General features: G+C 41.7%; 1 protein-coding gene across 3 annotated transcripts in view; it reads right to left on the bottom strand.

Moving 5' to 3' along the window:
• Positions 1 to 23,393, bottom strand: part of ATP9B (ATPase phospholipid transporting 9B (putative)) — a 378,894-nt gene that overhangs the window by 287,495 nt on the left and 68,006 nt on the right. For 2 of the 3 annotated variants that reach the window (XM_063451645.1, XM_063451646.1), the window contains exons 3-5: positions 21,825 to 21,975; positions 14,910 to 15,023; positions 12,892 to 13,000 (exon numbers count right to left, since the gene is read on the bottom strand). In XM_063451645.1, the coding sequence (XP_063307715.1) occupies positions 12,892 to 13,000; positions 14,910 to 15,023; positions 21,825 to 21,975 (374 nt within the window). Of the gene's footprint in view, positions 1 to 12,891; positions 13,001 to 14,909; positions 15,024 to 15,776; positions 15,871 to 21,824; positions 21,976 to 23,393 lie in introns of those variants that run through there. The other variant, XM_063451647.1, reaches the window with a different exon arrangement.

The following is a 23,393-nucleotide window of genomic DNA, read 5'->3' as shown; positions in this document are numbered from 1 at the left end:
GACAGCCTGTCACTGCGATCTCAGACCTAGCAGATCGCGGTCACTGACCCCAGGGGGACTGCCTGGGGGGCCAGGTAAGTCCCCCGACCGCGATCTGCAGAAGGGGAAAGCCGCCGGCCGCATGTGTCAGCCGATTTGAAATCGGCTGACACATGCTTTATACTGGTCGCAGTGACAGCCTGTCACTGCGATCAGAGACTGCAGATCGCGGTCACCGGCCACAGGGGGGGTTGCCCGGGGGGCCAGGCATCCCCCCCGACCGCGATCTGCAGCGGGAGAATACCGCCGGCCACGTGGGCGGCAATAAAAGCGAGGACGTACTATTACGCCCGCCGGCGTTTAGAGCCGGTTTCTGCGTGGCGTAATAGTACGTCCTCCGGACTTAAAGGGTTAAGGGGTTGAACAAAAATATGAAACATTTAGGAATTGCATACTTTTTTTTTTCCCCTGTCAGCACTGGCTTGGTCACCTAAATGGTGACTAAGACACTAAAGTGTTGGGAAAATACATCTGTATTCCTAAAACTATAGTGTTTCTTTAACCAGACCAGATACCAGACATGCCCAAGTTGGTGGGTTTGATATGTCAATGCATTTCAGGAAACACAATTTCACAGAAAACTATTAAAAATCCATAGTGTTTATTTCATTTTTAAAATGTAAAACTAGTGTGGGTTTCAAAAAGGGAAGTTTCGTTTTCACATGCTCTTTCTTGTCATCCCTATTGTTTAGGCTGGATAGGTTAAAAGAACTGACGGTAAGAGTGAGATAATCTCAGATATTTTTCTCGTTGACAGTGTGGTTATGTGATCCATTTGTAAATAATGCGTAAATTGTGATTTACAGTTTCTTGATTCAGTGTGCTGTATTATGACACTAAATGACATACAATCATGTCATTAATGCACAATAGTACAGGAGGAGAAAATTGATATACTTGTCAGATCACAGATTTTCAACAACCACTTTATTTCTTAGAAAACATCTCAAAAGCAAAACATTCTTCACCAGCTGTGTAATTACCAATAAAAAAAGCTGTCAGTAGGAGCTGCACATCCAAACTTTATAGTCCACCAAAGCGTAGGCCTATTGCCTAAAGCAATATGCAGAATTCAAGCATTGAAATAAGTGTCAATACTAATTCATTACAGTGACCAGATAAGGAGCCTTGCAGTTATCTGCAGTGGTTTGAAAAGCTAATAAATATTTGTTATGTTCTAAACAAAATTGTACTGAGCCATCTCATAATGTAAAACATCACCATGACTCTCTGGATATATCTATTTCATTATTCTAGGAGTGGAACGTCTGCAGCTACAATAACACAATAGGCTTCAAATCATCTGAGGTGCTCCAGTTAACCAGTACATGGTCTGGGGTTTGGGAGACAGCAGTGGGGTTGCTAGGGGGGGGGGCAGAGGGGGCCATGCCCCCCCCCCCCTACATCATGCTGTGTCCCCCCTTGGACCCCTCCAAATGCCAGCAACCTGCTGGCTATGTGTTTAGATTCTATTCCCTCGGGCTGTAACAGTCTGTGACAGCCCGAGGGAATGCAGTGCAGCTCAGCTGGAGGCTGGGGGCTGTCTGTGGCCGGAGAGAGCACTGACAGGCTCCCCGGCACAGGCCCCGCCCCCAAATGAAGCCACGCCTCCCGCACATAAGCCCCGCCCCCACCGTTAAGCAGCAGCCCATGCTGCTGCTGCAAAGGCCAGAACAGGTAGGCTTGATGTGTGTGTGTGTGTGTGTGTGTGTGTCTGGACTCAGCAGTCTGTGTGTGTGTGTGTGTAAGGACTCAGCAGTCTGTGTGTGTGTATGGACTCAGCAGTCTGTGTGTGTGTGTGTGTATGGACTCAGCAGTCTGTGTGTGTGTGTATGGACTCAGCAGTCTGTGTGTGTGTGTATGGACTCAGCAGTCTGTGTGTGTGTGTGTGTGTGTGTGTGTGTGTATGGACTCAGCAGTCTGTGTGTGTGTGTGTATGGACTCAGCAGTCTGTGTGTGTGTGTGTGTGTGTGTGTGGACTCAGCAGTCTGTCTGTGTGTGTGTGTGTGTGTGGACGCAGCAGTCTGTGTGTGTGTGTGTGTGTGTGTGTGTATGGACTCAGCAGTCTGTGTGTGTGTGTATGGACTCAGTAGTCTGTGTGTGTCTGTGTGTGTGTGGACTCAGTAGTGTGTGTGTATGGACTCAGCAGCAGTCTGTGTGTGTGTAAGGACTCAGCAGTCTGTGTGTGTGTGTCTGTGTGTGTGTGCGTGTTTAAGGACTCAGCAGTCTGTGTGTGTGTCTCTGTGTGTGTATGGACTCAGCAGTCTGTGTGTGTGTGTGTGTGTGTGTGTGTGTATGGATTCAGCAGTCTGCGTGTGTGTATGGACTCAACAGTCTGTGTGTGTGTGTGTGTGTGTGTATGGACTCAGCAGTCTGTATGTCTGTGTGTATGGACTCAGCAGTCTGTGTGTACGTGTATAAATCAGCCTGTGTGCATTCAGCAACACCTGTGTGCATTCAGTAGTCTGTATGCATTCAGAAATCTGTGTGTGTGTGTGTGTGTGTGTATGTACTCAGCAGTCTATCAATAATTAAATGTTTTATTCCTGTGAGTTGTTGTGTAGAAAGGGCCCCAGTGCACTGCTTTGCCCGGGGGCCCTTAGCGCTGTTAAGATGGTACTGCTTGTGTGTGTCAGTGAGCTTCTATTTAGTGAGCATGTGTGTGTCAGTGAGCTTGTCTTTAGTGAGCTTGTGTGTGTCCCTGAACTTCTTTGTAGTGAGTCTTGTGTTTATACAAGTGAGTTTGTCTGTAGTAAGCTTGTGTGTGAGTCAGAGAGTTTTGTCTGTCAGTAAGCCTATTTGCGCATGTCAGTGAGCTTTTGTGCTTACTGTACAATATATACATATTGAGTTGTTGTGTAGGAAGGGCCCCAGTGCACTGCTTTGCCCGGGGGCCCTTAGCGCTGTTAAGATGGTACTGCTTGTGTGTGTCAGTGAGCATGTCTTTTTTTTTTTTTTTTTTTTTAATTCTTTATTTTTGCTGTGCATGCAGTAACAACAGGCTTGCAGAGCCACAACAGCAACTGCAGGCTTTTTCATAGCATTTTACAGTGTGGCGGATTAAACAGCACAATTTTTTTTTTGGGGAACAAGAATGTAGGTGACATTTGAACATCTGTAGATTATTTTATACATGCTAAACTAAACAGGCTTATACGTATTTCGTTACGGTGAGATTATGTGACACATATGGCATTACATTCTTGTGGAGTACAAATAGTTAAATATATGCCAGGATTATAATTGTGTGAATTCTTGCTTTAGTGCAAAAACAAAATATGCTTGTCAGATAGAAGAAGTCAGATAGAAGAAGGAGGGACACAGTGGGAAAACATTGCATAGTAGACATCTCAGCATTGGTTGCAAGGAGTAGTGCATACTAAGAGGTTATAGTGGAAAACAGATATATTTGAACTATTATGCCTAGTAATTATTTTGTTGTAGAAAAACAAAAAGATAAATGTAAGTCCCGTACTGTCCCTCAGGGTGAAGGCTGGCAGGATAGACAGGTGGCTGCCGATTGTCCCCATTGCGGCGTGCTCGCTCATGAGGCACCGAGGGTTGCCATTTAGCCTATGCCCATTGCAGTGACTGGTTTCTTGCCTGCAGTGTTCGTCTCAGGGGCACCTCTGGGCCGGGAGTCCGCTCTTGTTGCCGTAAGTGGAGTGTGTAGCTTTGCGGCTTCTCGCTTTGCAGCAGCGGCGTGGAGGGGATGATAGAGGCTGTGCCATGCTCTGGTTCCCGGATCAGGTGAGTGGCTTGTGTGGAGACCAGGTTGTGTGGTTTTGCTCACATGTATGCGTGGGCCGTTGTGTTTGCCCATGTCGCCGGGTGTCGCTTCCCGCCCAAGGGGTCGCCGGTCTTTGCGTATCATGGCGGCCTGTTTAGGTGCTCGCGGGGGGTGCCTGTAGTGGAGGCGGCGTGTTTTAGGTCGGATCCACGTGGCAACCAGCTTGACTGCCAGTCTATGAGCCATTCCGCGGTCCCACAACACTGCCCAGAGGCTCGCGCAGAGCCGATCGAATTCCTGTAGAGGGTTCGCTGCATTTTGGGCGTGCGTGTTCCGTTGCTTGGGTTTACGATGGGCGGCCATCTTAGCTGTGTCCCTGCGGTCCGGTGTTTCTCAGTGGGGTATTCTCGCTTGTGCGGGTGCCGTGATGTCCCTCAACGGCAGGGGGGGGGGGAACCGGGGTCCCTTTCACCTCTATGTACCACAGCAGTGTACACAACCGGGAGACCGGCCGTATCTTCTCGGCTGCGCCGGCGGGTAGGCCCAAAGATGCTTCAGGGTACGACCTCCGAAATATTAGTGGTATGCCTTAACAAGTTGTGTCCCGTGCTTGTAGAGGTGCTCCAGTAGAGTCTTTGCTTGGTTTCTCAGGTGGGCAATCGTTAATTTTTCGGTTTTAGTGCGTTTTTCCAGGAGCTCTCTCTATGTGCGACTTGTCTGCATGGCGGTCAGGCCCCGCCCCCCAGTGAGCATGTCTTTAGTGAGCTTGTGTGTGTCCCTGAACTTCTTTGTAGTGAGTCTTGTGTTTATACAAGTGAGTTTGTCTGTAGTAAGCTTGTGTGTGAGTCAGAGAGTTTTGTCTGTCAGTAAGCCTATTTGTGCATGTCAGTGAGCTTGTGTGCTTACTGTACAATATATACATATTGACTTGTAGAAATAGCATACATTTTTTTCCAGGGCTGCTTTGGATTCTCAGTTTGGCTCTGCCAGCGAGTGCGCTTTACAGCTGAATCATCTGTGTGAGCTGCCGCACACTTTAGCCCTGTTACACACGTCTGGGAGCTGCTGTTGACAGGTACTAGTAGTCTAGAGATTGGGACATGGGGTATATGCTCAGTTATCTGTATAATACTATAGTGCTGTTCTCTGTATATTACAGATCTGTGTGTGTATAATATCCCGGGACAGTCAGTGTTCTTGTATAGTGCTGCTCTGTCTTGGGATATTATACACAAACAGACCTGTATTATACAGAGAGCAGCACTATACAGGGAGCACTGACTGTCCTGGGATATTATACACACAGCCATGTATTATACAGAGAGCAGAACTATACAGGGAGCACTGACTGTCCCAATTTATTATACACACAACCCTGTATTATACAGAGAGCACTGACTGTCCAGGGATATTATACACAGACAGTAATTGATAGTTGTGCTGCAAAATGTCCTTGGAAATGTTTTTCAAATGTTGGCAACTATGGCACTGTATCAAAGGAAATGTATCAAAAAACAACAACACATTTTGTCGGGGGCGGGGCTTAACATGCGGCAGGGACGGGGTCAAACTGCGGCGAGGGCGGGGTTGAATGTGCCCCCCTACTTTTGTCCCTGGCTAAAAATGAATCCTAGAGACGCCACTGGGAGACAGTTGTCCCACATACACGAATGAACAAAAATAAATACCAGCTTGATCAATGCTATATGGGTGTGATACTATAGTCATATGGGACTATAATACTGCATGTCTGCCTTGACAGGAAATATAGCTTTCCAATCGTGACCTAACTGTACTGACCAGTTGGTAGTTGCCCTTCCTCCAGAGCTGTACAGGTAGCTTACAAATCAGATATATTAAGCCCACGGGTTGGTTTGGTTTGTTGGGGGGGGGGGGGGGGGGAGAAGTGTGTGTGTGTGTGTGTGTTTTATACCAGTGTGTCACATTTATTTTATATGGCCAGTCAAAAGGAAAAGAAACATCGATTGTGACGGCAGATAAGAACCATTCGGTCCATCTAATCTGCCCAATTTTCTAAATATTTTCATTAGTCCCTTGCCTTATCTTACATCTAGGATAGCCTTATGCCCATCCCACATGTTTAAACTCCCTCACTGTATTAAACTGTTAATAACTCCATGACCAGAGCATTCAGGATCAACACCCCTATCAGGGCCACTATCAGGATGGGAAGCCCACACATGTCCTGTTTGGGAGATATATTTCCAAACTGGACTGCAGTGAAGAGATCCCATAAAGCAGACACCTAGCAAAGGGCACTTACAGCCCATATTAGACTCCATGGTAGTGCTGGAAAAAAGTGACATAAGAGCACTCAGGAAGCCATGGAGGAGCTGGGAGCCTGCACTGGACCCCTGGGGCCACTTTGGTCCAAGACCCTTGTGTTTTGAAAGATAACTAGAGTTCATTGGTTACAGCAAGGATTTCTTTTACTGCGTGACGGTTCAAAGCAGTCAACAGGTGTTAAAGTCCTGCACTGCATGAGGCATAGACAGTCACGTCATCCTGTAGTGGTTGAAAAGCTCCAAAAATCCTGATAGTGGTCACTTGTGATTTCGCCAAAGACGAACCACATGATAGAAATTAAAAGCAGACACAGACAGTGTGTTCTCCAAACCTCACTCTCACTCAGATAGAGTGGAGGTGAGAGAGGGGCTCTGATGCTAGCACGTTCTCTCCACAACCCCTCCCAAACTAAATATAAGAAAATAAAAATCCATTGATAGTGTATTTATCCAGCTGTAAAGATCTGCCTGACACTGTCCCTCTTTTAGTGTAAAAATGGACAAGTTTATAATCTGGCTTTAGAAAAGGTACAGATAGGAACCATTGCTGTACACATGGGGAATGGCTGAACAAGGTGCGTGAAAACACAAACAAAACATTTGCACACTGTGGCAGCAAGAATTGGCAGAGGCCAGGAAACAAAAAGCTAAAATGCAGCCAGTTCTGATCACTGAGCTGTGTACATATATGCATGAGGAAGTCTTTTTTCCTATTAGGAGGGGCATGGGTAAGGAGATAGGCATATGGGGCAGCAGTCTGCAAATATTTGATGCAATAACAACAAATCTGAGCAGAAAAAAAAATGTAAAAAAGAGAATTGTATTTTTTGTTAAGCAGCTGGTCCAGGTCACAAGATCTGTTCTGTTAACGTAAATTTGAATGGAAACCTAGGAAAAACTATTTTCCTGACAGATCAGAGGACAGATCTAGTGAAGTTAAAAAGGAAAAAGCCATTACAGGATGCTACAAAGAATTTTATTTGGGTCTCAAAGACTTTAAATCTGGAATGTCTAAAATTCAAAAAGTGTATAGTAGCCCAGGAATTAAAATTTGCACCCATAATGGCATACCATTTCCAATAGTAGACAACCCAAAGTATTGCAAATGGGGTATGTCCAGTCTTTTTTAGTAGCCATTTGGTCACAAACACTGGCCAAAGTTAGCGTTAGTATTTCTTTGTGTGTGAAAAATGCAAAAAACGCCAATTTTGGCCAGTGTTTGTGACTAAGTGGCTACTAAAAAAGACTGGACATACCCCATTTGCAATACCTTGGGTTGTCTACTATTGCAAATGGTATGCCATCATAGGGGTAATTTTCATTCTTGGGCTACCATAGGGTCTCAAAGGCAACGTAACCAATCCAGCGAATTTTAATGTGAAAAAAATTAAACACAAGCCTTCTATTTTACGCTGTAACTTTTGAAAACACCATAAAAACTGTACATGAGGGGTACTGTTGTACTCGGGAGACTTCGCTGAACACAAATATTTGTGTTTCAAAACAGTAAAAAGTATCACAGCAATAATATTGTCCGTGTAAGTGCTGTTTGTGCATGAAAAATGCAAAAAACGTCACTTTTACTGGCGATATCATAGTTGTAGTACATTTTACTGTTGTGAAACACTAATATTTGTGTTCAGCAAAGTCTCCCGAGTAAAACAGTACCCCCCATGTACAGGTTTTATGGTGTCTTGGAAAGTTATAGGGTTAAATATAGTGCTAGCAAATTAAATTCCCTATACTTTCGGCATGGGTGGTCAGGCAGGTCCCGCTAATTTTAATTAATTAAGATACCTAATTATGTAAAAATATTACATAAATATATATATATATATATATATAGGTCGTTCTACGTGTATTTTTATATAAATATATATTAATTTCACAATACAGTTAGAACAAAATAACACATCTATATATTTTTAATTATTTATTTTTAGATATAGATATTAGATATATATTTCATCAGTATCAGTCTGCGTGTAATTTGATAATATATATATATATATATATAATTATATATATTAATAGTAAAATACACCTAGACAGTGTATGTGTGTGTATGTATATGTGTATATATATATATATATATATATATATATATATATATATATATGTATACTTAGATGATATATATATATATATATATATATATATATATATCATCTAAGTATATTATTATAATTTTTTTTTACACTGATTAACTGTTGTTTATTTCAATTCCAGCCAGCAGGGGGACTAACTGTTATTACAGGCAGTCCCCCTGCTGGCAATGCAGCAGCCAGCTAAGCCGGCCATGTGATTGTGAGGTCCTCGTGAGGACCTCACTCTCACATGGCCGGGGGGGGGGGATGCCCGGAGAAGGCAGGATCCGCTGCCGGGGACTCCCTGGGATCCCAGGTGATTCCCCCCAACCGCGATCGCCGGCGATCGGGTAAGTAAAAAAAAAAAAAACGGAGGGCGTACTATGACGCCCTGCGGCGCTTAGAGACGCTTAGAATAGGGCGTAATAGTCCCCCCTCCGGTTTTAAGGGGTTAATCATGTATTGGATCTCAAGAAGGTAAACAAATGTGTCATAGACAAAAGAATTCCATTTGGAATCCATTACCTCAGCAACTAATCTCATACAAAGAAACAACTTTAAAGTAACAATTGATTTATCAATTGCATGTACCGATTACCAAGGTCTTGAGAAAATATCTACATTTGCAACTCTGACCAATGCAGGAGTCCAGCTTCAGGTAAGTATTGCTTTTATCGATACATTCTTCTGGACAAACCAACTGCCTAGATTAAACTATAAACATACTTGAATATCATCAGTTACTCCTCCTCCAACACAGCTTCTGGTCGCTTGAATTGATGACTTATTTCAGTGATTTGACATGAATATTTCAAGGTTGTGACAAAAAGCAGGAACATTTGACTGAACTAAATAGTTAATTGGTCGCATACGATTTTGACTAGGGAATGTGACTAGAATAAAATCATTCAACTGAACAAAAATAATCATTGGTAAAAGTTGGTAAATTGACTTGAACGGTTTGGCATATATATATAAACAAAACAAAGGCCTGTCATGAAGGCCTGGTCATTCCCAATCGCAGGTACGTAAAGAGTTGAAGGTTCAGTAGACTCTAATGCCCAAGCTTAGTACAAAGTTCATAACGGACACAGGCGACTCAGCAATATGTAGATGATAAGGCCTGGTAATAAAAGCCTAGTTATACCCAATCACGGGTACCTAAAGAGTTGATGAATATGCAAGTGATATGGCTTGGAATATTCTGAAATATTGCTCTAAAGAGGAGTACTTATAACTGCTCTGATTACATTGGAATGTCTAATATTTTAGAACAAGCTGAATTTCATATTGTTATTTAAAATTACTTTGGTTAACCAGAAACACTGATAAGAAAATATAATAAGCCAATTGTTTTGCAAACCTACAGGTATGATAAGATAAAAATATAATACAGTAATTACATTGCAGATCCCCAGCAGTGACTAATTTAACATTTAAGTAATATAGATACACATTTTGAAATCCGCATGCTGGGACAAGAAGTATAAAACAAATAAATGATGTTGAGCTTGGCACTAGAACCATCTGAACCTAGAGGCCAGCATTTCAGTTATCACTTTTAAGAACAATCTGTATGTACAGATTTACCATCAAGTGGTAAATAGGTTTGAAATAATCCCCATGTTGATGCTTTGGGATGGATGGAAACTAATAATGCAAAGCTATAATGCACAAGGACAAAACCTTAGCTTTTTAATACAGTGAGGGCTAGGCGAATGCTCAATTCAACTATGTTGGCTGTCCAAATAACGTACTAGTCAAATAGTATGCTAAATTACCCTTTTAAGTGGGCACTCAACAGGGGCAGATCTAGAGCACAAATTCAGGAGGGATACTTAACATCCACATTTTGTAATGGTGCACTGGAAAGAAAAATGGATTGTTTCTAATTCACCCAACACATAGTATATATTAATAAGAGAATGATTTCAGTAATACAATGAAATATATGAATACATGCTGTGGATATCTGTGAAACAGGCATACAAATTCTGAGAGTTTTATATTTATTGAACTGTAAAATACTCATGCGGTCTAGTGGAGCAAGGGATGAGGTGGACCAGCTCATCACTGGCACTTGTTATTGGTCCCGTTCCCCCACTTTTGGACAGGGATCCAATGCTGTTTGAAGGGAAGTACCTCAGCTAACCCTGCAATAGGACTCCCAAGCCCTGATCCCAAGCTTGTAAGAAATTGACCATATGGCTGGGCTGGTAGACCGACTTGGTTGGGGAAGTCTTTAATGCATTACGCGCTCTTTTCTGGGCTCCACCACAAAGCTGCCATAAATAAACCACTAAATCTGCAGAAGAAGGGCATTAAGCCAATCTCTACCACTCACTCGCAGATGATATAGATCCAAATATTGATCTTTGTTATATTCAGAGGATGCCCTGTTTCTCTACCTTCCATAATCATTCAATGCATCTCGTTCGTATTATACAACACATGTGCATTTTAAGTGACTTGTTTTTTCTTTTTTTTCTTTAAGTTTTCCCTTTTATATCCTAATGATCCTTTTGTATCTTAGTGATAATACTACCCTTTTTACAACTTGCGTTTATTTATATTTATTAACATTTCTTCCTTGCAACAGATCTCAATATATGGGCACCTCAATGTTGTCCTCCTCATTCCATGATGTCTGTAGTTTCCCTTCTGTGGGACTCATTTCAATGATGGATTATAGGTAAATTTGCCTAGCAACTGAAATGGAACTTTGTTCAAATTTCGCCCTACTTTTTCTTATGTGTAACAAAAATGCAAAGGTGAATTTCAAAAAGAATAAAAGCAAGCAGAAAAAGAGGAACACAAATTGATTTACCATATATACTCGAGTATAAGCCGACCCGAATATAAGCCGAGGCCCCTAATTTTACCCCCAAAAACAGGGAAAACTTATTGACTCGAGTATAAGACTAGGGTGGGAAATGCAGCAACTACTGGTAAATTTCTAAATAAAATTAGATCCTAAAAAAATTATATTAATTTAATTTTTATTTACAGTGTGTGTATATAATGAATGCAGTGTGTGTGTATGAATGCAGTGTGTGCGTATGAGAATGCAGTGTGTGCGTATGAGTGCAGTGTGTGCGTATGAGTGCAGTGTGTGTGTATGAGTGCAGTGTGTGTGTATGAGTGCAGTGTGTGCGTATGAGAATGCAGTGTGTGCGTATGAGAATGCAGTGTGTGCGTATGAGAATGCAGTGTGTGCGTATGAGTGCAGTGTGTATGGGTGCAGAGTGTGTTTATGAGTGCAGTGTGTGTGTATGAGTGCAGTGTGTGTGTATGAGTGCAGTGTGTGTGTATGAGTGCAGAGTGTGTGTATGAGTGCAGTGTGTGTGTATTACACACAGTGTGTGTGTGTGTGAATGCAGAACGTATATGAGTGCATTGTGTGTGTGTGTGAATGCAGTGTGTATATGAGTGCAGTGTGTGTGTATGAATGCAGTGTGTGTATATGAATGCAGTGTGTGTATATGAATGCAGTGTGTATATGAGTGCAGTGTGTGTGTGTGTGTGTGTGAATGCAGTGTGTATATGAGTGCAGTGTGTGTGTGTGTGTGTGAATGCAGTGTGTATATGAGTGCAGTGTGTGTGTGTGTGATGCAGAGTGTGATGCAGAGCCTTGGTGGGGGTGGGCATTTTAATATATTTTTTATTATTATTATTTTAATTTTTTTGCTATATAATTTTTTTTATTACTATTTTTATTATTATATTATTATTATTTTAATTTGTTTTGTTATATATTTTTTTTTATTACTATTTTTATTATTGTATTATTATTATTTTCATTTTTTTTGTTAAATTATTAATTAATTTATTTTTATTACTATGATACATGTTTTTTGTCCCCCCTCCCTGCTTGCTAGCGTGCCAGGGAGGGGGGCTCCTTCCCTGGTGGTCCAGTGGCATTGGCAGTTCAGTGGGGGGGGCTGTGGGGGCTGCAGAGATCTTACTTACCTCTCCTGCAGCTCCTGTCAGCTCTCTCCTCCTCCCCGCCGTCCGGTCAGCTCTTCTGTCAGCTCACACTGTAAGTCTCGCGAGAGCCGCGGCTCTCGCAAGATTTACACTGGGAGCTGACCTAGGTGCTGAACGGACGGCGCGGAGGAGGAGAGAGCTGACAGGAGCTGCAGGAGAGGTAAGTAACGCTCTCTGCAGCCCCCACAGCCCCAGTCTGTATTATGGCAATGCAAATTGCCATAATACAGACTATTGACTCGAGTATAAGCCGAGTTGGGGTTTTTCAGCACAAAAAATGTGCTGAAAAACTCTGCTTATACTCGAGTATATACGGTATTTAAAAGTCAAATCTGGAAAGTGACAGAGCCACTTTAACTACAAGTATGTGAAGTTTAGAATGATGTAAATAATAAGAACCTCAATATGTAGTTTAAACAGGCTCTTGAGAACATGCCCAGTGCTCAAGCATGTGTAGACCCTATGTCAGGAGATGCAGTGTGTGGGGAGGTGTAGATGTCAGTACCAGGAATTAAGGCACATGGTACCAGTTCTTCTTTAAATTACATTAATAATAACATTTATATTAATAAGAAGGATAAATTATGCCAAAAAAACAAAAACCCAAACAAACAAATAATACATAAACTTACTCGATTGGGTTGTTTCTGTGAGTCAAACAATATTTTGTTATTCCCTTTAATATTCATTATATCTACAGCTGGAGCTACACAAATACATATATTAATAAAAATAATCCAACCTCGAACAGTAAGTTTGCTGTATAACTGGGAATTCATTTCTTTGTCTCTCTTGAATCTCCGATATTCATCAACTGCTTCCCTCACCATTGTGACTGCAAGAACAAAACCCTAAAATAAAATAAAATAAAATGCTCTATTAAAATATGTATGAATATAGACAAGGCAAATCACACAGCAGATACTGTTCATGAGACCTCCGGCAAAGTCTGACAATAATTTTATTACTGCAGCAATCTTCAAATTGTGAAACGCACAATATTTTACGGCCAACTGAGATACATCCCACCATATGTCTCAATACGAATCTGTGCATCCACCATACAGCAAGCGGAAGATAAGCTCAGCCAAACTGCATTTCATACCAGGCCTGTATTAACACATGCATTATAACAAAAAGAGCAGCAACTATATTTTGAGAATATTCAAGGCGTAATTACATAAATACTTTTAAAACATATATCATATAGTTATTCAAGCATGAGGACAATAATCACTGGTATATGTAGAAACACTGCTGAATTATTGGCGTCGTGGAGAGATTCCTTTCTTTCTTCAATGCTGTGCATATATGCCATATAATAAAGGTATTTTATTTCATATCAATTGTTGAGACATCCCAAATCCAACTTTATATATGTTTTGTTGCAAACTATTTTTAGTAGTTTTTTCAAAATTTGGGTGGTAGATTAACAGTGCATTGGAGAAAAACTGAAAAAAGAGCAGTAGATTAAGCAAGACTGAGAAAAGTGGAGAGCAGTGTGAGAATGCAGTAGTTGGCTGTATTGAGCTTGACAAATTTCCCAACAATTTAGAAGCCAAAGCCAAAATTTAGACACACGTACATAGATACCTAGCCTATCACTCACATGCAACGTAACTCTCTGCTCCCCTTTTTGCTTATACTTGGGATAAAGATTGGATATGTTGTATTCTGTCCCTGATGACCAGTAGGAGCATACTGTCTCGGTATGTTATGTTCTGGTGACAGGGAAATCTTTATTTTGATGCATCTCGATCCACAGCGCCAACAGCTCTTGAGGTCATTACACTTACGCGGTCAGTCAGAATATCACACAGGAGTGCAATGGATCCCTGAAACTATCTCTGCCATTGAAGCACACAAAACAGTCTGCTCCATTGCAGCCTTCTGTAACAGGCCATGGAAGATGTTTCCTCTGACCAAAAATGACACAAATACTCAGTACCAAGTGTCAAGTCAGTGTCACCATGGAGACCTTTGCCATGCAACTGTTAACTGCAGGGGTAAGGGGAGTAAATGTGTTGCTCTCGTTGCCCAGGAGTTATATATTTTTCCAATAAAACCATAGTGGCTTCATATACAGATTAGATTTAGAATTATTTATATATTTGTATTATCATGGAGGAACAATATGAATGCAATGTGAAAACATACATACAGTTCATACGTTAAGAATTGCATTTAACTTGGACACAAGGATATGATTACACATGCAAACCTTTACACAATAAATAAATGTTTAAAACGCAATATGAAAGTTTTCTTAAAGCTCATTTCAATACTTCTGTCTTTCAGAGGACAGACCATAATTTTACATTTTAATTATCGGTTTGTGTCATTTGTTTCAACAGCAAAACTTGCTTGGTTTCTAATTATGTATATTTATGTTACAGGACTAAACAGCTCTGTGTTTTACCCCTAAGCTAACAGTAAACACTGTAATTAAGGATATATGGCTACCCATCCTCACTTCAACCATTTCATAGGGTCGTTTAAACTGCTATTGACTTGATGAACAAAAGAATGATTATCAATATGAACACATTGGAATTTGCCAAGCACTTCTCATTTTGATTATTCCACTTTGTAAGGTATTTCTGTCAGACAGATATACATCATTAGGTTACAAAATTGACTTTTGTCTTTATTGAAGCATTATATCAGGTCCTGTAACTGACATGCCTCTGATAAACGAGCCCAAAGAAAAATAAAAAAAAAATAAAAAAAAAATCACAAAGCAAACATTTTACTACTTACCAGTGGTGCCCAGTAGGTATATAAGTAGCCTATTTTCAATGCTGGTACAAACTGAGAACAAGCGACTATCAGAAAATAAAGATTCAAGAAAAATTTGAATTGTTGATATAAAACCTTAAAAGAGAAAGGGAGAAATACAAACCATGTTTTAGAAACAGACTTATTTCAATTAATATTTACACATTAGCATACATACAATTCTCTGAAAAATAAAAAATGGAATAAAAAGAGGCTATGTCATCTTGCCAAAGATTAGCCATAATCAAGTAGTCATAATGTCAAGTAGCAAAAACACGAAGGTAAGTGTAGGGATGTTTACTTGCCATGAATGGTATTCTTATATATGCTTAAGCCTACTCTTTTGTACATCAATCTTAGGCACTTCCCTCTACGCCAAAGAATTGACTGACAAGGGAGAGCAGAAGAGACTTCACCACAGGCAGTATGTCTGATCTTCAAGCATAGCAAATAGATCGCATGAGCTGTGATTACTACAGTATCTCACTAGCAAACTCTGTTAGCACTGGCTAGGCAGTTTAGGAACATAGTGGCTGACATCGAACAAGTCGTCAAAATGTCCCCAAGCAGGGCACATCAAATAAAAGACCAGGAAGGGCGCAGGTGGACAGGAGGTGGGCTATACAAGATAACACACATGAAGCGGAGGACATGGCAGTGCTGGATCAAAGGATAGGTGTGTGAATATTTCAAAACTGAACAGTGAACGTATAATTTATATTTGTGATATATATTGTATGCAATGCATTAGGGGTGACTTATGTAAAAGTGAACGTGTCATGACAGGTTCACTTTAATATACCTTTTTTTTTTAGTAGCAGAACTATGAGTTCTCTGAGTAGTCCGTACATGGAAAGGTTATGACCTTCTATATTGTACTTGTATGTAAATGTATGGCCATTCCATTTCTGAATAATATTCTTGTATAGTAGACTGTTATGATGTGACAGACCTTCATTGATCCTTTAGAGGTAGAAATCTTAGTTATATATGTAATTTAATTAAAAAGAAAAACTCAATACAGCCAGGGCCGGATTAACATAGGGGCTGATGGAGCTGCAGCTCCAGGCCCAGGCCCATGGAATAGGCCCATTGGTTTAAAAAAAAAAAAAAAAAAAAAAATTTTTTTTTTTTTTTTTTTTTTTACACACTACTCTTAGGGTTGCCCGGTATTTCTCATGTATTTCTTAGGGTTGCCAGGTATTTCTCAGAAGTATTTCTCAGGTATTTGAGGCTGCCTAGCCGGTGCCGGTATTGCAGTAAAACCGGCAATACAAATGTCTGTCTCAGTATAAACATAGATTATTCTGCAATACCAGCGCCGGCCAGTAGGGGTCACTGTTTGTGTGGAGAGAGGCAGTGATAAGAAGTTACGGCATCTCCCTCCCTGCCTCTCTCTACTCACTGATCCGCGGGGGAGCAGCTCTGCACAGAGAGTCCAGACAGCAGCTCCGAGACATGGGGACGCTGATACATTGGGACACTGGGGAACATGGGGACCCTGAGCATGGACGTCCGCAGGAATTTTTCGGGGGGGGGAGGGGGGGCATAATTGTAATGACATCCATGCTTGGCCCCTTTTTGACAGTGTCATGAAAGGGAAGGAGCATAGTCATTTTCACATAAAGCAAGGATGAATAGCGTTTTCACAACTATGGTGTCAGGAATATATGTTTGTATTCCTGACACTATAGTGTTCCTTTCATCAAATAGGAACATTCTGGTCACCATAACAACTTTATCTAAATGAAAATGCTGTGATGCAAGGAGGCCCCTGGGTGTTCTTTCTTTGAAGGGGTGAAACCGCTCTCAAATGGTTTACCCCCAAAGGCTTCCTTCAGCTCCAGATCTCCAGGTCGCTCAGTTGTATTCAACTTCTGAAACAGAGTGTCAGGAAGTGCAGATTGATGTTGGGCATGGGTGCCACTGATTGGCTAGAGTGGTCAGCTGACACTCTAAGCCAATCGCTAGTTCCCGATTCATAAAAATGTTTTACGTTTTTATGAATGGGGAGCTACTGATTGGCTTAGAGTGCTAGCTGACCCATCTAGCCAATCAGCGGCACCCCTACCCAGCGGCCCTCTGTGTTTCCTGACACTCAGTAAATAAAAGTGAACACATTAACACTGATATTGTTTGTTTTTTACCTGGGGAGATGAGAAGGTCCAAAGTTTCCCTTCTGAATCTTCCTGCCCCTTCCTGCTCATTGCTGCCCCTTCCTGCTCCTTGCAGACCCTTCCTGCTTTTTACAGACCCTTCCTACTCCTTTCTGCCCCTTCTTTCTCCTTGCTGCCCCTTCCTACTCCTAGCAGACCCTTTCTACTCCTTGCTGCCTCTTCCTACTCCTTGCTGCCTCTTCCTAATCCATGCTGCCCCTTCCTGCTCCTTGCAGACCCTTCCTGCTCCTTGCAGACCCTTCCTGCTCCCTCTTCCTACTCCTTGCTGCCCCTTCCTGCTCCTTGCTGCCTCTTCCTACTCCTTGCTGACCCCTCTTGCTCCTTTCAGACCCTTCCTACTCCTTGGTGACCCCTCCTGCTCCTTGCAGACCGTCCATACCCCTTCCTGCTGCCCCTTCCTATTCCTTGCTGACCCCTCCTGCCTCTTGCAGACCCTTTCTACTCCTTGCTGACCCCTCCTGCTCCTTGCTGCTCCTTCTACTTTACCCCCATCCCGCACTTACCTGCTCTGTAGGCTGCCTCTGTGCTGCTCCCCTGTGGTTTCAGTCATGAGAGAAAGGCAGGCATAAGCTGTAGCTTCCTGCCTTTCTCCATTCACAGCGCCACCTACTGCACTGTATTCTCACACTAAAACGAAAAATAGCAGCACAAGCTGAAAAATCAGGGGGGGGGGGGTACCTCCCTTTACCCCCCCCATTCGGACGCCCATGACCCTGAGACACTAGGGACACAGTGGCCCCATGTCTCCCAGTGGCCCCTAGTCTGTGTCCCCATGTCTCTAAGTGTCCCCTAGTGTCCTAGTGACATCAGGACACTGGGAGACATGAGGACACAGTCTCCAAGGGACACTGGGAGACATGGGGATACAAACACTAGGGGACACTGGGCGACATGGGGACACTGAGAGGCATGGAGACACAGGGAGACATGGGGACACTGGGCGACTTTGAGACATAGGAGACATGGCAGTGTCCCCATGTCTCCCAGCCAGTGTCCCTAGTATCTCAGTATCCCCATGTGTCCCTGGTGTCTCTCAGTGTCTGTAGTGTGCCAGTGTCCCTAGAGTCTCAGTGTTTCCTAGACTCCCAAAGCCCCCTAGTCTCCCAATGTCTCTGTGTCCCCGTGTCTCCTAGTGTCTCAGTGTCCCCTAGTATAAAAGAAAAAATCTCAGGCACTCACTGTGATAGATTTAGGCAGGTTTATTGGACACCGCAACGTTTTGACTTGTACCCAGGTCTTTATCAAGTCTCCAATGTCCCCTATGTATCAGTGTCTCAGTGCCCCATGTCTCTCAGTGCCCCATGTCTCTGTGCCCGTAGTGTCTCTGTGCCCGTAGTGTCTCTGTGCCCGTAGTGTCTCTGTGCCCGTAGTGTCTCTGTGCCCGTAGTGTCTCTGTGCCCGTAGTGTCTCTGTGCCCGTAGTGTCTGTGTCCCCTAGTATAAAAGAAGAAAATCTCAGGCACTCACTGTGATAGCTTTAAGCAGGTTTATTGGACACCACAACATTTTGACCTGTACCCAGGTTTTTATCAAGTCTCCAGTGTCCCCTATATATCACAGTGTCTCAGTGCCCCATGTCTCCCCGTGTCCCCTTGTGTCTGTCACCCAGTGTCCCCAAGAGTCTCAGATTTCCTAGGTCTCCCAGTGTTCCCTAATATCTGTTTCCCATGTCTCCCAGTGTCCCAATGTCTCTCAATGTCCCAATGTCTCCCAATGTCCCCTAGTGACATGGGGACACTGGGAGACATGAGGACACAAACACTAAGGGACTAGGAGACATAGGGACACAGACATTCCCCCCTTTTGTGTATGTTCGCCCTTTCGGCCGTTCTGGTTATGAGATTTGTGTCAGTATCCCACTCTTTTACCGCATCCATAGACTTCCTGCTTTACTGGACACTGCTGTTAGGGGGTATGGGTTTATTTGAAAGATGAAAGCATGAGATTAGCAAAGGGTATGTGTTTTCTCATAGTTGCATCCTATGAGTTTCCCTACAGCATCATCTCCATCAGATACATGACGCTTAGGAGGTAGGACTGTTTTAGTGTTTTTGGTCAATAAGATTTTGTAATTAGGCCCATCATAATTATCAGCACCAGGCCCACTGGGCTCTTAATCCGGCCCTGAATACAGCATATATTTAATCACAAAAATAAATGGTTTACTGTATTGTTAATGAACTCTGTGACCTTTACAAAATGCACACTGTTGAAGTAATTTGTGTGCATTTAATAATTTAAACTGAGGGAGAAAACCGCAGCTTTGTTCAATAAAGATGTGAATATTTATCTGTGTGAAGGACAGTTGACATTTTATTACCATGACATAAGATCAGGTGTTTAATTACAGGGCCATTAGTTTTTGTGAGCTTTAATAAACACATATAGTTGAATCCATGCATTAGCCAACACTATTGCATATACAGTTATTCAATAAGGGCAACGTGGTCATTTATACTCCAGAAGAAAATGTAGGTTTCATTGTGGGACAGGTATTATTGTAGTTAGACATATTCATTCATATTAACTTTACAATGAGAGAAAGCAGGTGCTTTCAATGTTCAGTAGTTTATATTTATGTGTGTAGTTATATATTGGATGAGATGATATCTTATTACAGAAAAAAAGAGATGGGTCAACAAAAGAAAGAGGAAAGGCAGAGGTGGAAAGTGGACAGCAGAAATGCAAGTGTTTCTTCTCTTACAGAGTCAATATACAAAGGAATTATGGGTTATGAAAGAAGTGTTTCCTTTTTGAGGGATAAACATGGCTGCCTTAAGTTAATTGCACAGAATCAAATAACTTAAAATGAATGCTTTTCACTCCTGTACCTCTTTATTTCGCTCTCTTATTTTCTCATCTTTTTACCACAAGTCTGAATTAATTACTAGTCTTTTAGCTCTCTAAATTCAATAAACACATCCTTTTTCTTAGGCAGTAATACTCCTTTAGAGGAAGCAGCCCACAGTCTAATTCTTGCTGAAGTTATGGTTAAGGCAGAGATTATAAACTGCCTTAGGAATGGCTACTCACACATGCAATGGGTCGCTGTGATTGACTGACACTCAACCTATCACTGTTTACTGTTATATGTTTAGAAAGTGTTTAACCATGAAATAATACATTTAGATATCTATCATTTATCTATCATGAATGTGCCACTAACATCATTAAAATGCTAAAAAGGTTTTATGAACATCTATGTAAGAAGAATGTTTTTTTGCAACAGTAATAATATGCGTACAATACTGAAACATTGCTACTCAAAAGACAAACTGTGACTTTCATGACAAACATAACTTGTCTAAATTATTAAGTGTCACCTTTCTTTCTAGCCCTATGGCCAAGTTCTCCCACAGCTCAATCCTCCATGCTGATGTCACGCTCCAAATCTGCCTGGTGTAGGAAGAAATTGGAGATCTGGCTGAGGGGAACCCATGTGCAGTGGATGGGGGTGGGAGGAGGGGGGGAGGGGGGGGGATTGTAGTGGTACCATTGGCTGCCTGGCATCAGCATGCTGTGCGTGTTGACAACAGATTCCAATCATGCACAGAATTCACATAAGCCTCACGGAATACTTGATGACATCCCAATGTCGCTGCTGGAGGTGGAGTTACACCTCCAGAAGCAGAGGCTTTAAACTCTATATGTGCAGCATTTCATAGCAAAAAGCTGCACATACTTCAAATCACTGAAATGGCCATGGTGCTTGGAATAATCATTTAACTTTTTTTTAAATCATTATGTATAAATTAGAGTTTTAACGAACCATAGTGAAATATAAAAACATGGGAGAACAATTAACTCAAAATGTATGCACAGAGGTACACCTTAGAGAGTGAACAGCATTCAATAATGAACACCAACAACAAAGCAAATCATGTATTCTACGTAATAGTGCTCAGACCTAACATTTGTATGTATTGTTTTTTGATCAGGTAAAAACATTACAGATACATAAAGGGACATTGTAGGCACAGTAATAGTTTTATTTCATTGCTTTGGTTATAGTGCCTGAAGTCCCTGGCGCTGTCCCTGTATCTGTATCATTGTTAAACTGGTTTTCAATTATTTAAACCCGGCCTTCATGGAGATATGGCTAAGGCAGAAATTGCACTCTTCCATAGCCATACCAACCCATGCCAGCAATGGGTGACTGAGTGAAGCCAAATGATATTTTCAGCCAATCACCGCCCGCCCACAGCTACTTTTGGAAATGTTTCCTCATTAGCCTGAGCAGAACAGTTGGGCTGGGCTGCTGGGGCACCACATTTAATAGCATTAAATTATTAAAAATGGAAAATTGGACACAACTGAGGGAAAACAGAAAAGGCCAGGCCCAATACAGACTCTTAATATATAAAACAAACAGGCTTTATTAAATCTTCTTTAAAAATGTTTCTCCATAAAGCAAAAAACTAAAAAAAGAAGGGAGAGGAAAAAAAAGTTCTTATGTGATTCATGTGTAACTGACGAGTCACGATAAAGTCTTTGAACGGTCATTGAGACACGAAACACTTTTTTTTCCTCCCTTCCCTGTGCCCTCCCTGGCCAGCTGGGAGACACGCTTTTAATGAAAATGCAATAAAGCTTATAGGTTTTATATTACAATCTCTGATTGGGACTGGCTTCTTTGGAGTCCAACTATATGCTTGCTTTAATGAAAGCATATGCACACACAACAATGAATGCTTTCACCACATGGAAGTTATTTTTCTTACCCCAGGTACAAATGTAAAGATGTTGTACTTTTGATTTTTTATAGCATTCCTTGGATATTTTTCTTCGCATTTTTCTGGACATCCCAACCACACAGTTCGAGCTTTTAATTCCTTCTTTCTTCTGCAAATGTTTATAAGCCAGTCACAGCAGCTGAGGGTTTAAGAAACAAACCATTTACTCATTTAGCATTGCATGTTTCAAATTAATATACCTTTAGATAAGATATTCTGTGGCCTTTTTTTTTTTGGTGGGGTGCAAGGGGGTGAATGTTTGATTGAATAAATCTCTGTGTGGCGGTACTTACCTCATCCGGGGTCTTCCGCACGCACAGCTCGAGCACTCCCACCTCAACACGGGCCGCATGCAGCTCGTTCTCTTCTGGTCACGCGGCCCTCCTCACACTAGGAGCGTAACAAGCATAACAAACGCGCTCTTAAAGGGGCAGTGGGAGCACCAAGTCGGTTCAGGCATTCCAGCACCCCCACAAAAACGCACGTTTTGGGAGGGTGTAGGCATGTTAAGTAAAGGCTATTTAAAATTCCCTAGCCCTATCCACTTTGCCCTACCATGGTTTCTGTTTCAGTACCCTTTAGGTCGTTCCTTGATCTATTGTGTTTATTCTGGTATTGACCTTGGCTTTGTTCCTGACTCTCAGTTCTCTGAATACCGTGTACCTGACTCTGGCTAGTTCTTGTTTTTGTTGTCTCTGTTACCCTGACCTCGTCGCTGACTACACTTTATCTCTTTCTGATGTTTAATCCACCCATTCTAAGGCCCAGTAATACGTTATATCCTTGTCTTGTCCCTTGCTATCTTAAACTCTGCGTGTTGTGGTATTACACTGTGACACTCTGCTTTTTAAAAACATTCTACTGAACATTATGTGTCTTTACGGACCATGAACATCTCATTCCATAATGGGGTTTGATGTTTGCTACATGATAGCCTCGGAATTGGTGTGATATTGTCACTATTAAATCATTATACCTAATCTGAAACAAACATTTTATTAAAAAAAAACAAGAGATTTTATTCCAAGGAGATGGATTTCATATTCAAAATTGTTAGGAACTAGACATTTTCGATGTTCTTGTTGATTTTGGGGAAAAAGGACAATACTCTAAAAAATTCTAGAAGTCCAGCAATAGTGGCATTTGGATTTCTTTCAGAAAACGTTTGCAGAAAGAGAAAAAAGGTCCAAATTGTTACTATTTAGATTTAATTTATGTTTAGTGGAGATTGTTATATGAGATAACAGAGGCAATGTTTTGTTGAATTAAATATTCTGTGTTGGGTTTGTTGAGAGAAAGAATGCTTTATTGGTTTGTTTGTTTTTTTGTGAGAGCAATACTGTATTTTTTTTGGGGTGGAAAGGAGAATGCTGTATTGGTTTAGATAGGGAGGAAATGCTTTACTGGTTTCAGTGGAGGAAGGGGTAATCTGTAAAATTGCAAAATGTACTCCCTTATCTTAATTAGTTTGTTAGAGGCAACATAACACTTAATGTCAAACCTCCCAACCATCCTGATTTTTGCAGGACAGGCCAGCTTGTCTAAGTCTTGTCCCAC

This window comes from Pelobates fuscus, chromosome 4 (genome assembly GCF_036172605.1).
Source record: "Pelobates fuscus isolate aPelFus1 chromosome 4, aPelFus1.pri, whole genome shotgun sequence".
In the NCBI taxonomy this organism is placed as follows: Eukaryota; Metazoa; Chordata; class Amphibia; order Anura; family Pelobatidae; genus Pelobates; species Pelobates fuscus.
This window is presented reverse-complemented; position numbering and strand designations above follow the sequence as displayed.